At 46.7% G+C, this 10668-nt stretch overlaps 1 protein-coding gene across 1 annotated transcript; it reads right to left on the bottom strand.

The window, feature by feature from the left end:
• Nucleotides 1-4240: 4240 nt before the first annotated feature.
• On the bottom strand, nt 4241-5848 carry LOC144766792 (uncharacterized). The gene is made up of 2 exons (XM_078650523.1): nt 5545-5848; nt 4241-5269 (listed from the first exon to the last, which is right to left on the bottom strand). Exons 1-2 carry the CDS (start codon nt 5699-5701, stop codon nt 4284-4286), a joined length of 1143 nt encoding a protein of 380 aa, XP_078506649.1. The 5' UTR covers nt 5702-5848; the 3' UTR covers nt 4241-4283.
• Nucleotides 5849-10668: the final 4820 nt, after the last annotated feature.

The following is a 10668-nucleotide window of genomic DNA, read 5'->3' on the forward strand; positions in this document are numbered from 1 at the left end:
GAAATCCCTGGTTTCTAGTGGGGGCATTTCCGCCGCACGATCGCGACGCTGTGCGCGATCGTGAGGCAGAAATGCCCTGCAAAGAGACATCAGGGGAGAGGAAAATCTCTTTCCTCTCCCCTGATGCCTCTTCGCTGCCCCAAACCCCCGCCAGCCACGGAAAACCTACCTCCTCTCTCGGCGCTCAGGAAGCAAATGGCTTCCCGAGCGCTGGGAATCCCTGATGATGTCAGCGCCCGCTGTGCGCGCTGACGTCATCAGGGATTCCCATTGGGGGGGGCGGGGCGGCAGCCGAAGCTCTTCCGCTGCCGCCCCCAGCGAAAAAACAAAGATCAGAGACCCTCGGGGGGAGCGCCAGCGCTTCCCCCGAGGGTGGGGCTGATGACGAGCTGGCCTTGTCATCAGCGCACCACAGGTAAGCGCGATGACGAGCCCAGCTCGTCATTAGCCCCGAAGGGGTTAAGTATCTGCACAGGGCATACATCACCCCAGCACTACTTGCTAAAATAGACCCTTCCAAATCCCATAATTGCCAGTGATGCACAGCGGAACACGCTGACTTTAAACAGATGGCATGGAGCTGTCCACAGATTCAGATTTTTTGGGTGGAAGTTTTTCACTCCCTCACCTCCATGACCGAAGCAGACTTGGCCCCTCCCCACTCCTGGCACTGTTGGGGTATGTCCAACCTTTTGATACTGGGATATCTCATCTTACTGCTATTGCTCTACTCCTTGCAAAACAAGTATCCAAGAACTGGGCCACCTTCATTGCCCCATCAACTAAAGCCTGGCTCAGAGACCTAATATACTGTGATATAACCAGTGATACCTACACCAAATTGCTGCCCCTCGCCTCCAGGCCCAAGAATATATGGCAACCCCTTTGTTCTTATCTCTTGCTCCATCCCAAGGTCACTGATGGTTTATGGTTATCCCCAGCTATCCTAGAGGCCCTCCAGTGCACTGAGGAATGTTTTTTTTTCCACGCTCCCTGGTGGTCGTCGAATGCCTGTATGCACCAAACCGTTACTAGGAATTATTGATGACATATTATGACTGCTTGATTAAAGACTTTGCTACAAGTGTATTGATCTTGTTGCCCCCACCTATTGTTTTCTCTGTGTTCTTGCTGTCTCGTGTGGTGGACCCTGCACATGGACGCATCACAATGAACAGTGCTACTGCTTGTAACGATGATACAAACTCTTCTTTATGTTTTCATCATGTTACTCTGGAAGGCATCAATTTGCAAACAACTCATGCTGTGTCTCCTCTTTGTTTTTCGATATAGATACGCACCCCTGTATTGTTCTTTTAAGTTGATTTATGCTGTTTTCTCCTCTTATATTTTTTTGGTCTGTCTGTTATGAGCTGCTTCTTTGCTCTTGTGAAACTAGTGCCCAGAAGGGCTATAATTGAGTGTTAGCTTGGCGGCTTATTTGTTGTTAAAAATGCAATAAAAACATTTGTATTTTTTAAACTAGACTGTATGCCACTCTACTTTCCTGTAATCTACATACCTTTCCACTACTGTATGACACCCCACTACACTCTACTGTAGGACATGATACTCCAATTTATGACACTTTACTCGACTGATTGCTGCACCACTCCACTCTACTGAACTCCACACCACTATAGTCTTAGACACATCACTCCACTCTATGGCACTTTATTCCACTCTAAACTAACCCACTTCTGTGTACTCCACTCCACTATACTACACTGTACATCACTTTATCCCACACTATGCCACTGCACTATACTCCAATCTGCACCGCTTCACTGTCTAACATTCTACTCCATTGTATGGAACTCCACTCTTCAACACTGTACTACACACTATGCCACTCAATGACACTCTACTCCACACTATGCCCATCCACTCTATGCCATGTAGTACACTGTATGACACTCAATGGCATGCCACTCAACTTCTCTCTGTAATAGTCTACAACACCCTACTCTACTGTTCGACACTCCATTCCACTGTACAACTCGCTACTCCTGTCTACGATTCTTGATTCCACTATATGAGACACCTTGCTACGACACTATATAATAATGTACTACTCTGTATGATACACTATTACACTCTACTCTACTCCACCCTATTCGAATCTACAATACACCACTCTGTGACGAATATGGCTCTGCACAACAAATGTGTTGTTCATGCATTTCATTACAATGCGGTCGGTACAAAGACTGTGTTGTTTCAACGTGAACCCTTACATCGCAAGTCATTTCAACTACTTGCTTTAGGAGGCTGACTGGACTTAGGGCCCGATGTAGGTAGGCCGTTACCGATCGGTAACGGCCGAAAATACCGAATCTGGGCCCTTACCGATCGGTATACTGGCATCGAGATGTAGGGCACAAAAAAAAGTACAAATGGGAGCGAAAACCGAATCGGAATGATTACCGAATGTAAAAGAATGCGATACGTACATACCGAAAATCGGATACAGTACGAATCGGTAACACACCGAATCGGATGCAAACACCGAATCGGTGCATGTACCGAATCGGTAGTGACACCGAATCGGACATAAGCCGAATCGGTGCATGTACCGAATCGGTAGTGACACCGAATCGGACATAAGCCGAATCGGTGCATGTACCGAATCGGTAGTGACACCGAATCGGACATAAGCCGAATCGGTGCATGTACCGAATCGGTAGTGACACCGATTCGGACATAAGCCGAATCGGTGCATGTACCGATTCGGTAGTGACACCGATTCGGACAGAAGCCGAATCGGAGAACCTACCAATTCGGTAGATTCACCGATCGGGAAAATCCCCGCTTCGGACAGATGGGGAGATGTAGGGAGACACAGAAACACCGATTTTGGCTCAAAATCGGTAGAATCCACTCGGAAATTACCATGGATTACGATCAGGTGGTAACCAACTCCAACCCATAAAAACAGCCCCAAAATGCATTGCAACTTGCAGGATGGCAGCTTTTTATGTCATAGCGAGGCGGCTACGGCTACAGCAGCAAGGAGAGAGGGAATGGCAAAGAGAGGAGCAGGTATACAGACAACGTATCACCCTGGTCATGCTGACAGATGCAGAGATCCTACAGCGGTACAGGCTGGACTCAGAGACCATCACAGACCTCATTAGGGACCTCCAACCCCTGTTGCAGCACCCCACCCCAAGGGCACACGCAATCCCTGTGCAGGTGCAGGTGCTATGCTGCCTACACCTGCTGGCGTCTGGCAGCTACCAAAGTGTAGTCGCTGTGGCAGGAGGGGTGACCCAGAGCAGCCTGTCAAGGTTCTTCCACAAGTTCCTTGATGCCATGATCCAGAGGATGGCCCACTACATTTCCTTCCCTGCAACCCAGGCAGAACTTGTACAGACCAAAGCAGACTTTTACCAGATGGCAAGATTCCCCCACATCATTGGCTGCATAGACGGCACACACATTCCGATTTGCCCACCATCTGACACAGAATACATCTACCGCAATCGGAAGTCCACTCACACCATCAACGTACAGGTGATCTGCAATGCGAAATGCATCATCACAGACCTGGTAGCAAAATTTCCGGGTAGTACCCACGACTCCTACATTTTCCAACAGAGCGGCATCTATGCACGGCTGATGGCTGGGGAATTTGGAGAAGGATACCTCCTAGGTGAGACACATCATCAGCCCCCCATAACCAAAAACAGCAAAGTGAAATACATGTATGCATGTAAGTAATTTTACCCCTTTTCCTTCTAGGCGACAGTGCATATGCCCTCCGTTCATTCATTCTCACCCCCTACCTCAACCCCTCTACACCCAGCCAAAGGAGGTATAACCGTGCCCACAAAAGCACCAGGAATGTTGTGGAAAGGACATTCGGCATCTGGAAAAGCAGGTTTAGATGCCTGCACAAGAGTGGAGGTGCAAGGCAGTACACCCCCATCACCTGTTGCAAAATCATAGCTGTCTGTGCAATGTTACACAACCTTGCGGTGAAGAAGGGCACTGAGGTGGAGTTGAGTGACTACGAGGACCATGATGACGACGAAGCTGTGCCACTAACACAGCCAGCTGGGGTGTGTACGCCAAGTGATGGGAGACATAGACGTGAGGAGATAACAGCAAACTATTTCTGAGTGAGTAAAAATGCACAGACAGGTGAATGGTTGTGTTGAATAAGCAATTTTTAATACTGTTGCTACACAGTTACTGCACTGATGTGCAACAAAACAAAGGTGTAATGTCAATGAAAACAAAAGTCTAGGGTCCAGGTTGCCTCACCCGCCCTTGCTAGGCTATTTCTTTGAGCGCTTTGCAGCCCCACTGTGGTGTCCCTCACCCCCTTCAGAATGACCAGCGGCATCTGCGGAGCGCCTGGTGCTCCTGCGTGGCTCTGACGCAGCGCTGGCCGGGCTGCTGCGGCTGCTGCTGTCCCCAGCATCCCCCAGGTCCAGGGCAGGATTTGCGGCAGTGTTAGAGATGATCAAGGCCTCCATTGCTGTCGTGATGCGGGCCATTCCCCTTGTCAACTCTGCGGTATTTTGAGCGAGACTAGACTCCATGTTGGCACCACGCTGACAGAGTTGTGCCGTTGCTGCAGCAAGGCGGCTCAAGGAGCGGTTCTGCACCCGGGCATCCCGCCTGCGCACCACCTCTTGCTCCTCCATTCTGCCACATAACTGTGTGATGGCAGTGGTTAGCCTGCCTAAACCTGCTACTGCCTCCTTGTTGGAAGCCACAAAGGCCTGAAATCCTTTCACCATTTCCCCCATCTGCAGGTTGTGCTGCAGGAGCTGGCGTTGGCATGCCATGATGGATTTCGCCTGCTGCCTTTGGATCTTCACCATATTGCCTTCGAGGCCCCGGAACACACTGGCCTCCCGTGCTGGGTCTGCAGTGGTGGGAATGGCACGGCGCCGGGTACTGCTGCTGCCCGCCTGCTGCGTGGGCTGGGGTGCCACTGGTGGGGGTGTGGTGCTGGCCGGGGCCTGAGCCCCTGCTCCCAGGACAGGGTGTACTGGAGCCACAGTGGCAGGAGCTGGTGTAGGTGGAAAGAGCTCCCTTGTCGGGGAGTTCTCTGGGGAGAATTGCAAGGAGGGTGTGCTTTGCATTTGTGGGGAGTGAAGTGCATCAAAGTCAATTTCCAGGTCTCCCTCAATATCCAGGCCTATGGTGTTTTCCTCCTCCTCCTCGGCAGCCTGACTCGTGCTCGGCCCTGCGAGTGCAGTGGTAGATGGTGCTGCTGCCTCCTTTGGCAGTGTTTGTCCGCCTGATGGTGCCCCTAGGTACAAAGAAGCATTTGTAAATAGAGTACCGATGTATTACAGTCAGTACAATTAAAGCATTCCACATGTCCTAGCATCTCCGTAGAATGTGTTCCACTGTTTCATGTCTTGTGATTCTGCACTGCCATATTTTGATACCTACTGCTGACTGGATGTACCATGATGCTTGTCTCTTGTATGTTGGTTGCAGTACTGTGCTGGGGTTTGGCTATGCATTGTGTCTAATGGGGAGGTGTCTGGTAGGGTGTGTCCTGATGCGCATGCCTCTTACCTGTAGCTGTAGCTCTGGCTGAGCTGTCCAGGGTCCCAATTCCGGTCACGCTCTCCCTCTCAATGGTGCTGGAGACCAGTTCCTCCAGCTCGGTGAGGGGTGGCGCCGGGTTCCTGCCACCACCAGTGACTCCAGCCTGCTTCTGGATCTCTGCCATCTTCCGTTTGGTCAGGCTGCGGATGTCGTAGAAGCGCTTCTTCAGCTCATCCAGGGACCTGGGGGTGACACCCACAGCGTTGACCTTCTGACCGATATCGCTCCAGAGCCTCCTCTTGGTGCATTCTGGCACATTGAGGGACAGCCTTCCGAATAGCTGCCGGTGCACCCTCACCACCTCCTCAACCAACACCTGCAGCTCGGTGCTGCTGAACTTAGGCTTCCTCTTCTGGCTGGACTTCTGGCTCTCACTCTGGTTTGCCATCTTGGTCTGAACAGTTCACTACCTCCTACTCCCACTGCTGCTAACTGTGACTGCTCAGCTCAGGCAGGCTCTCCAGAAAGTTCTTAATTGGCTGCACCTGCCAGGGTTGCCACTCCCTGTTTGGGAGGGGGAGGGGGAGCCACCTCATTGGCTGAAGCGGCTTTAACCGATTCGGCTATCTCCGAATCGGATAATACCGATTCGGTAAAATCCGAATCGGTATCATCTGATTCGGAGATAGCCGAATCGGTTTCTTCAATGCATTCCTATGGGCTTTTTGGCCATGGGTGTGTTTTCATACCTCCGATTCGGTAATAGCCGAATCTGATTTTTCCGACTCGGCTAATTCCGATTCGGTGGTAGCCGATTCGGCTAGTTCCGATTCGGTGGTAGCCGATTCGGCTAGTTCCGATTCGGTGGTAGGCGATTCGGTAGTTTCCGATTCGGTCCGTGCTGATTCGGTACGTACCGATTCACATTACCGATGCCGACCGATTCCTTATTATTTCGCTGTTTGTTTCCTACATCTCGTTTTCCGATTTCAGAATACCGAATCGGCCCGCCTCGGTATTTTGGAATCGGAAATTCCCTTTTACCTACATCGGGCCCCAGGTGTGGTACTGAAAATTCTGCACCCATGTTATATAAGTCGTCGAATTATGACGATTTTGGTATCAGCAGACCGAAAATGACGAGAGTAAGGTGTGCAAGCATTTTCGTCATATTTGAGTGGCGAGGTCCCCATTAAATCAGGGATTCCGTCCTGAACCCTCGGGTTCCATTTTGTGCATGGCAGCCATTTTGTAGTTGCCCTCACATAGGCCGATGACTAAGGCCAAGCGAGTCTTAAGGACACGTACACCTTCAGCTGACTTCTGTGTGACCTGGGCAAGCTGACTCCACTGCCCTAAGCCAAACCTGTTCGACCAGTTCCTTTCCCAGTAGCTGATTAAGATTAAGCATCAAGGCACAGGAGATCATAAAACTTTATTGCATACAACTATGTCTTATCTTACTCACACCTGTCTCTGCTCCTTTCTTTATGGCCTGTTTACGATGGGGATGTGCCGTTTTTTTATTATGGGTTTGTGCAGCCTGTGTAAGAAGGAATGTTGGGTTTTGCATGCTTGCAAAAGCTAGGACTGCCCCTTACTTTTGTACTGAGTCATGTAACGCTAAAAACATAAAAAAGGCCTCTGTCCTCTGTGTTCCTGAGACTACCTCATTCACTTGCTACGGCTTCTGGGTGACGTGGCCTCACTTATGAAATTTAATAAAGATGTCTTTTCATATTACAGCTTCTGTGCCAAGTTCTTTGTTATATTAGTAAGTATTCCCTGAGAACGAAATTTTTAAGTTCTTCAGTAGGAATAGTTTTATTTACTATTCCTACTCCAGTTTGTGCAACAGCAGTGAAGGTGTTGGAGTCTAAATCCAACACCCGGGAGTCCCCTACATCAAGTCGTTGAAATGACTTGCAATGTAATGGTTTGCGTGGTAACAACGTGGTTGTTTTAACTACCACGTTTTAAAGAAACCACGTTGTGGAGACAGAGTTGTTAGTGCTGTTTCCCCTCTGTGACAATAGATTTTACAACACTCTCCTCCACTGTACTGTACGGCACTCCACATAATAACTCTTCACCTGCGCCACTGGACTCTACGTTTTGAAACACGTTTTTATTTTTTAAAAATGCATAAACATTGAAATTTAATGAAATAAAGTTTAAAGCTTAGTTATAGTTAGGAAACTTATTTTCTCTTTAGAGCCAAATTTAAACTACACAAACTTTAAAAATTCTAAAGTTATAGTTATAACTTTCATTTACAATTCATCCACCATCTTCAAATTATCATTAGTGGACCTCATTACACACTCTTTTTAGCTTGCTAGCTAGACAACACTAACTATAAATCGCCACTCTACCTTGCACTGTTCTGTTACAAATAAAGTAATTTGAGATGGTATACGTTTTGTTATGAATGCTATGAATGTATGACGTACAATGTGATCATTTATATCGTGGTTCATTACATCGCGGTTAATCCTAAGTCTATTGGGGGCGCTGGATTTAGGAATAGTATGATTTACTATTCAAACTCCAGCCTACGTAACAGTAGGGAAGGTGTTGGAATAGTAAATCACACTATTCCTTAGTCTAGAGCGCCATCCAGCACAAGTCGTTGTAACGACTTGCGTTGTAATGACAGCGAAGCAAATGTTTTACGGTGTTTTCACCGCGCTGTAAAGGTCGTTTTCCGAATGCTATATTTTCACATGCTATAAGTGATATATACATAAACATGCAAGGCTTGAAGAAACTTTGCTTGTACTGTGCGCTGGTTTTTCGCTGCTGCCTGCTGATTAAATAAGGTGAAATCCATAACGTCGAGTGGGCACTTCATTGTGTGAGTAGTTTGCATATGGATTTATAGTGGCCTGCTCTGGTCATGAAGCAGCCCCCCTGCTGACAGTGCAGGTCTGGTGTTTAAAGATGAGAGCACCAAGTACGGACGACATTACCTACTCAGCTTAGCATAAGAAAAGCAGCGAAAACGGCGCAATGAGGCACATGCAACCTGAAGGATATTATTTTTTGGGAAGGTGTAGTGACAGCTGCAACCACAATGGATTTTACTGACCTGAGACTACATGAACCAGGATGCTATGCAGTGCACACGCCCGGATGGGCGGGACTATGAAAAAGAGCACATAACACAAGGCATCTGTTACTTTCCCAACAGCTATGTCTTGCATCTCACAACTTTATCCAATTAAACATTAATTCATCCCCCATGTAGATACCCCTCTAGGGGTTCACCAACTGTGGCATAAATCTAAGACCAAACTGAAAAGTAGTGCTAGTGTAAATGTATTTATAAAAATACAAAATATTTACCCAATTCTGTACAGATATTAAAAAGCTCCTTCAACAGTTTTCTCGAAGGATACCAATAGAATTAAAAACATATAGTATATATACACAAAAACCATTCATTAAGAACATTTTTAATTAAATCACAAGACCCTACGACCTCAACATCACAATCAAAATATACAGTTGTGGTCAGAATTTGATCCAAATCAAATGTGTAATGTAAGGGTAATTTCGGTAAAAGGTATATTTTCTTTTATCCTGAAATCCCTTGGGGTTTGGATTCTTTAAAAAGTGCGTTGACGTGTTTCGGTGGTGTCAGAATTCATTACCCAACCACCTTCTTCAGGACTAGCAATTATAGACAGACGGTCAATTTTCCTTTTATTCGACAGGTTAATCATATAGTGGGAGGGGTGATTGCCTCCTAATATGTATTTTGTTTGTTTTAGCCGATGTTTTCCACTGTATCAGTTCCAATGTTGGTTATGCTGCTCAAAGTAAAAACCTTCCTCTTCTACATGAACTTGTGGAGATCTTTACTTGTACCATTCAGATGGGTACCCTTTATAAAGGCACAATTCTTTGAATCTGATTTACACCTTCTGATCAAACACAACTCCCAAAGACTTCTGATATATCTTTATCTGGGAATACACCGGAATTCCTCATTTGTAAATTTCCTTGGTGTTTGTGCCCGTATACGCTTATTGGCGTCCTGCATGTCATGTCATGAATGATGTAATATGAGACATCATCAGCAGTGGATTCCGAGCGCGCAAGTTATAGTTAGCAGAACTAACTATAACGGGGGAATTTCAATGGTTTTTTACGAGTCAAATGTCCAGCTTACTATAACAGCCCTGAAACCTATGATTTTTTCAGTGAATTTCTAAGGTTTTTTAAATGCTAATTCCTAACTATAACATGTCTGAAACCTATGGTTCGAAGGTTTTTTAAATGATAATTTTTAAAGGTAATAATAGTTGTATGTATTTTTGTATACTCATTTTCTACAGTTTTTTAAATGTTTATTTTTACATATTTTATTTTTTTAATTACATTATATATTTTTTATATAAATGGAAATAAAAATGTTTTTTAAAATATTGAAACAGAAATATTGTTTTTTTTGTTGAATGTTTAAGTGTGCTGGTTAGTTAGGGGACTGCATGCACAGTGAGTGGATAGGGGTTTGAAGCAGTCCATGTGCTAAGGCCTGGCTCAGTGCATGAGTACTTGGGTATTGACTGAATGATCAGAGTACTGCAAGGAGAGTGCCTGGGTGAATTTATAAGTGGTTGGCTTTTGGCGCAGTGAATGGATTAGTACATGGTGCTGAATGGGTCACTAGAGGAGTGCAAGGGGAGTGATAGGGTGTTTGCTGGAGTGTATGGATACTGACTAGGCAATTGAACGTGCGAAAGACAAGTGTGTATGTGATTAGATGACTGCATGCATTGCGTTGCAGAGAGGCGTAAAGAGGGGCGTGGTCTCTGAACACCTGTCTGCATCGCAGCACCGTGGCGCATACTGGAGGTACCTGGTGGGCTAGTTGGCTCTCAGGGACCCTCAGTATTGAAGGAGAATTAATTTCCCAACTTACAACTCGCCACAGGGCGCGTTTGCACAATGATGAAGGAAGGGGGCGTTGCCTGAGGTGACATGTCTGCAAACACGCCCTGTGGCTCGTTTTAAGTTGGAGAATTAATTCCTCCTCAATCCTGAGGGTCTCTGGGGGTCAACTAGCCCACCAGGTACCTCCAGTATGCACCAGGGATCTGCGTTGCACAGAGGTGTTCAGAGGCCACGCCTCTTTTCACATAA

The sequence above is a fragment of the Lissotriton helveticus genome, chromosome 7 (genome assembly GCF_964261635.1).
Source record: "Lissotriton helveticus chromosome 7, aLisHel1.1, whole genome shotgun sequence".
Classification (NCBI taxonomy): domain Eukaryota; kingdom Metazoa; phylum Chordata; class Amphibia; order Caudata; family Salamandridae; genus Lissotriton; species Lissotriton helveticus.

Coding starts and splice junctions, on each gene's coding strand:
- LOC144766792 (XM_078650523.1), bottom strand. CDS start 5,701: ATGGCAGAGATCCAGAAGCAGGCTGGAGTCACTGGTGGTGGCAGGAAC. Junction 5,270..5,544: donor AGCCAGAGCTACAGCTACAG/GTAAGAGGCATG, acceptor CTTTGTACCTAG/GGGCACCATCAGGCGGACAA.